We start from the raw sequence: 6,000 nt of genomic DNA on the forward strand, positions 1-6,000 counted from the left end.
ATCAGAATCGGGGAATTACTGTGGACCCCTTCCAATAGGCAAGAGGTAGAAATGCTGGCCACTCCTTAACGTGGCAATGGTGTGGCAGGTCATGAGCTATTAAGGGTTATGACCATAAAGCCAGAATTTCCCTTCAAATAACTTTTCACTTCAACTACCTCCAATGAGCCTACCCACTGTTTTGATCTCTTATTAATTATTATTTCTAATTAGGACAGCTTGCCTCGCGTGACAGGACCTATTGATGGTATTGTTCCTGTTGATGGTATTGGGGCATTAGTCAGGTATCAAAGATGACTCGTCTAGACTAATACTAGAGGATGTTTTCTTCTATTGTACAAGCTAGTATAAGTTAAATATTACTGTAGTGAAGATCTCCTATCGACATGTATAAAATTGCCTTGTTCACAAAAAATACAGTAAAATATACTATTTGGGATATGGGTAAGTTCAACAAGCAGCAATGATATGAATCTTGTGGGAAGTAGCTATAATACGTATGTTTGAAAAGGGAGGTTTTGTTCAGAGGCCTAAAATGCCTAAATAAATCACCTCATGATGACATAGGTGCAAACTCTATTGTTGTCAATGTAATTATTGTTATATACTTGAATACTTTTTTGTTGTTGTTGTAGTAGTAAAGATTACTCGTAGACATTTTTTTTTATAAATGGTTTACTGTACTTAAGCTTTGGTACAAATTATATAATAGCTAGTATGTCATTTGTTGTGGTTAAACCAGTTCTGTCACACAGTGAGAGTTTGTCCAAGTCGTGTGCATTTTCCTGCGCAACCCGTTCTCGCACTTGCTTAGTCAATATTGGCTTATTAAATAAGTGCATATGTGACATACTAATTGATTGTGAATATTATAGTTTACCTTGAAAAGCTTCATAGAAAACACCGACCTCACCTAACCACCTTAGTATGTTAAGATAAGCATCTTATTGCTACTTAACACTTTCGCGCTCTCGGCGCTCAAAAAAAAACAATACCCCAGATGCTTTCGGCACTTCGCGCGCCTACGTGGTAAGACCGAAAAGTGTACACTCTTTTGACTGTCCTGACAATAATTGAAGGCGCACGTATTTAAATTTGGTATCACTGTGTTCACAATGAAATTGTCTATAAGAGCATACCTATAAAATGCCGCCCAAGCATAAGGAGTATCAACACCAAATAAAAAACTATGCAGATCACTTGCCGAGAGCGCCAAACGGCAACAAAATGTTTCCACTCTCTTAATGGTTGCGAAGCCTACAGTTGTCCTACATCGCTAATTTTGGTATCATTGGAATCGCAATAAAATTCTCTACACGGACATATGCATATGAATGTTTAATATAGGTAATTGCCCACCCGCAAGAGTGTGTGAAGTAGAGAGTAGTTAGCCGCGAGCGCACTGGCGAAAACACAGGGGGGAAATCATGCTTGGAAAGTTTATACGTTTCCTGACCCTACTTTTCTATGTACGTATTTCTTTTTTATACCAATGTGTTCGCAATAAAATTTTCTATAAGATGAACTGTATAACATTTGTACAAAGCATGTGTAAGAGAAGCGCCAAATATAGAACCACATCGCTCAGTATGCGTTCGCGGCAGAAACGAACGCATTGTTTTCGTTCGTTTGATGTTTGTCATGTTTATACTTGTTGAAACATTTTATAATTTGTGACAGTGATCGCAGTAAAATTCCCTACACAGACATATACATAACACACACAAATATTTCCCACGTGTTGGATATATCAACGGCTAAAGGGAACCCACTGCCACACGCTCGCCACACCCCCAAACATACTTTGTGTATTTTTTTTTTTACTCATAGAAGTTTGTGATATAATATTCATTCTGGTACCAAAACATTCGCAAATAAATTCTCTACAAAACAAAAGTATCCCCATCCATTTCGGTTAAAAAATGGAATTTATAGAAATATTTTTTCGATGGACGAGATAAGTAGGCTGTTATGCGGAATCGTAAGAGAAAACGGCGACGAGTTATCTCTAAACTAAAGTGTGAAAGTGTTAATTACAATTATTACTTGACCTATACCGTTGATAGGCTAAGTAATAATTGTAAATAAGAAGCAATAAGATGCTTATCTTAACATACTAAGAAGGTTAGGTGAGGTCGGTGTTTTCTATGAAGCTTTTTAAGGTAAACTATAATATTCACAATCAATTAGTATGTCACATATGCACTTATTTAATAAGCCAATATTGACTAAGCAAGTGCGAGAACAGGTTGTCTTGCGCTGGTGCACTTGACCTCTTGTTACTCGAGGACATTCTTATAATTTTTCCTTTGATACTGATAAGTGGAGAAGGTGTCGCCACCAAGAGTATTCTGGCTAGACCAAGTCCAAGGAGGAATATGCATGTTATTACAAAAAGGCCAAATTATTCCCGTTGAAAAATGATCGAGGAGAGTTGGGAGGTTGCCAGTGGAGTGTGGTGGTGGATGGACATTTCTGGGCATTGTCAGAATTTTATGCAATATTGTAGTCATACTGCATTATATAAGAATATATTGTATTTTTAGTCATTTGTGCATAGAAGAGATGTATCTGTAAGTCATGCTAAACAGGATGAAAGAAAGAAGTGGTGTCTTCATATGGGGATTTATTATAAAGTTGAAAACTGATCATGGTTAAGGGAGAAGGTTGAAGGTTAAATTTGATAGCTTCATTACCACAGAGGAGTTCTGGTGTCAAAGAAAATGACTGGAAAATGCTCAGTGGCTCAAACTTCAACACATTTGATGAAGCAGTTTAGAAGTATACATGTGATCTGAAAGATTAAGTATAAATTTAAAGTTACATTACACATTTCTTATTTTGATACTCGTAAAATTGTAGTACTGTATATATTTTTGTATTAGAGTATGTAAACATGCACAATTATACATGTGTAATTTTGTGTGGTGTTGTTACCTTGTGATTGAGGAACAATGTCCAAGCAGTCCGGTCTCTGACCAGGCATTAATACTGTGTGCTCAAAATATTGTAAAGTTCAAAGTTGTAATGGTTGTTGGTTGTCTTGTCCAGTTGAAGTGTGACGTCTGGTAGTTGCAGTAATTGTAGTCGGAACACTTTCATTAATTAGCAAAGCAGGCTGATTTGTCAATTTCTATGCCCATCGTTTCACAAATTTGCCACTGGTAATGTAATCAGGAGTGTAGCGGCTAATCATTGTGCTATTGTGTTCTCTATAAAGATAGAACTTGGTACAGAATAGTGTAGACTAGACGATAGAACTGTGTAGACGAGATGTTGTTCTTCTCATTTCCTAGCATATAACTGTCTCTGATGAAAACAGCCTTTAGTTGTATAGTTGTGTTTTCCCATGTACCGCCCTGTTTTTGTCGAGAGATGTGGCAGCTTTGGGATACCATTATCAATTGCTGTCGTGAGATCGAAGCAAATCTAAGTTAAATCTTTCAGGTCATGGAGAAGCTGTTGGAAATTTCTTCTGATTACTGGAACACTTTCATCAATGTAACCGATGAGAATATATATTCTGGAATGCAGCCAACGCCTGATAATGGTGGTAGTCTCCTAGGTGGCTTACCTTCTGCAAACACTCGGCGACGCTCCCTCCTCTCACGCACTCCTCTGCAGGCAAGGTGAGCACTATTAATTAATACTAGTTACATTATTGCTATTATATAAGTGAAAATTGGGAATGTCATTGTATCAACTGCTTGTTGATATTAACATTTTATCTGTAAAATTACTGGAGCCTTGTATGCAATGTTTAAAAAATGTGTTTAGCATGTTAGCCACTGTGTTTAAAGTAAATTTAAATACATTTTTGTTGCAATTTCCAGAACTAGTGTAATTAGCATGTGGGACATAAATCTTGAATCTTCTATTTGAAACCAATACAATTAAGCAATGGTCCAAGAGATTTTAGAGCGGTGATGGAAGAGACATGATGCTCTTGGAGAAATTTGACGGGGTGGGGGGGGGGGGGGTGGAAAGAGGAAATGTTGCGTGATTACAAATAGAAAAAGATGGCACTGATGGAAGATAGATACTGTTGAGGCATAGTCCAGGGTGTCACTGATGTACAAATGGCATGAAGTCCTCACTTTGACATCTGGGTTTTCTATATAAACTCAGTCATCTATGTAATACCATAACACCAAGTATTGGTTTTATAGCTGTGTTGGTTGCTATAGAAATGTCCTCATGGCCAAGGGTGCCATGTGGTTGACCTGCTGTCAAAGTTGGCAGTATTCTCATGCCCATTTTAGACTAACAGAATGGGTTAAATACTCCATTCTATGAACTATTTTACATGTTTATCGTGAGAAATAACAGGTGAGAATGGTATCTCTGGGAAAATGACAATGTTTGTTGGTAGTGGCTCAACACGTCCCCAGTGACAAACACATTTGTTCAGCCAACCAGTTAACGAGAAGTAGGATGGGAGATGCTTACTCGTGTGATGAATTGCAAGTACTGTAGTGGTACCAAATACTGTGTTTTAATTTACGTACTGATCCATTTTAAAATATTACTTGCCAAATATTGGCAAGTAATTTGAAAAGATAAAAGGAATCTGCCCTGGGAAGGTGGGGTCCTAGAGCTGAAGCTAAAATGTTTATAAACTTCCAAAGCTTAATGTTTATACTGGGGGCTTTGTATAGTAATGAATAAGTATGTTAGTGGCTCATAGGTTACGTGTAAAAACTTGTGAATACTTGCTTGATAATAATCTTACTAAATTTTTCACCACTATGTGAACGTACCCTTTACAAAAATAATTATTGAAAATCATTTATAGTATCGAATATCTTTCAGGGACACCCCAAGGGCCCGCAACCCATTCCGGAAGTGAGAATAGTGGTTGGAGGCCAGCCCTTTTCCCGTATTGAAGGATATGCCGAGTAGTGAGGGAAATTTAGATGTTGTATGCAATCTGCCTTGTATCAATCCAGTATACTGGCTAATGGTTGATTGGTCCATAACATGCATAATTATTACTTCATTACCCTTATGGGGTTAGAGTTGACGGAGTAAAACTTGTTTCACAAATATCATGTCTTTTCTCCTCTTATAGATTATTGTTGTAGCATGCTCACTTATTCAAATTTTGACAAATGTAGCGTGTTCTGTCTGCGTGCATGTGAGAGTAAGTGAACAAGCAAATATACATATATACTTGTGAGAGCAACCAAGCAAACATTGTGTATGTTCAAGTCAGTCAGTCAGTCAAGTCTGCAAGGAAGTGTGCGTGCATGCATGCATGTTGGAATAGATCAGAAAGCGAGTATGCTTGTGTATGAATGTATAAGAAAAGTCAACAAACAAGTGTGCATGTGAGAGCAAATCAACAAGCAGATGTACATGCATACATGGGAGTAAGTTGGCAAGCAAATGTGGATTCATACATGCGAGAGCAAGTGTGCACTGCATGCTTGTGAGGTCAGCAAGCAAGCGTGAGAGAGAGAATGCATGCATGTTGTAAAATGTGCATGTATTGTTTTATTATGTGCATAATTTAGTATTAAGCGTTTCTAACAAGTGAAGTCAGGATTGTGAATTATTTAGCAAGATGCCTTTAGCATTTTGATAATACATTGTAGAAAAGATTCAGTAAGCATTACACCAGATGTTACATTGTGCTCGTTTGAACTGTTACAGTGTGTGTATATACTGTATGTATATCCTGACTGTGTGCTTGTAATTCAAAATATTGGAACATTTTTGTTTACCTTAAATATTTTGTAAAATTGTACTTGTGTATATTTTTAATTTTGTATATCAAATATAACACAATCTGTTTACTTTGTTGATGTATTTCCTTTTGCTTAGATTAAATAATAATAATAATAATAATAATAAATTAAAACCATCTGAAGAATAAACAAATATTGACCATTACAACGACAGTGTTCTTGGCTGTCTTGCCCTACCCCCCCCCCCCTCCTTCATGGTTGGTGTTTTGGTGGGGAAATGTGTATTTCTGTGATCTAAAATATAGGTAAG

At 37.0% G+C, this 6,000-nt stretch overlaps 1 protein-coding gene across 1 annotated transcript in view; it reads left to right on the plus strand.

Moving 5' to 3' along the window:
- The window catches only part of LOC123746401 (rac GTPase-activating protein 1), a 44,240-nt gene extending 38,442 nt beyond the window's left edge, over positions 1-5,798 (plus strand). Inside the window, exons 13-14 of the mRNA XM_045727915.2 lie at positions 3,448-3,629; positions 4,813-5,798. Of these exons, the coding sequence (XP_045583871.2) occupies positions 3,448-3,629; positions 4,813-4,849 (219 nt within the window). The 3' untranslated portion in view covers positions 4,850-5,798. The remainder of the gene's footprint in view (positions 1-3,447; positions 3,630-4,812) is intronic.
- Positions 5,799-6,000: the final 202 nt, after the last annotated feature.

The sequence above is a fragment of the Procambarus clarkii genome, chromosome 80 (assembly GCF_040958095.1).
Source record: "Procambarus clarkii isolate CNS0578487 chromosome 80, FALCON_Pclarkii_2.0, whole genome shotgun sequence".
Classification (NCBI taxonomy): Eukaryota; Metazoa; Arthropoda; class Malacostraca; order Decapoda; family Cambaridae; genus Procambarus; species Procambarus clarkii.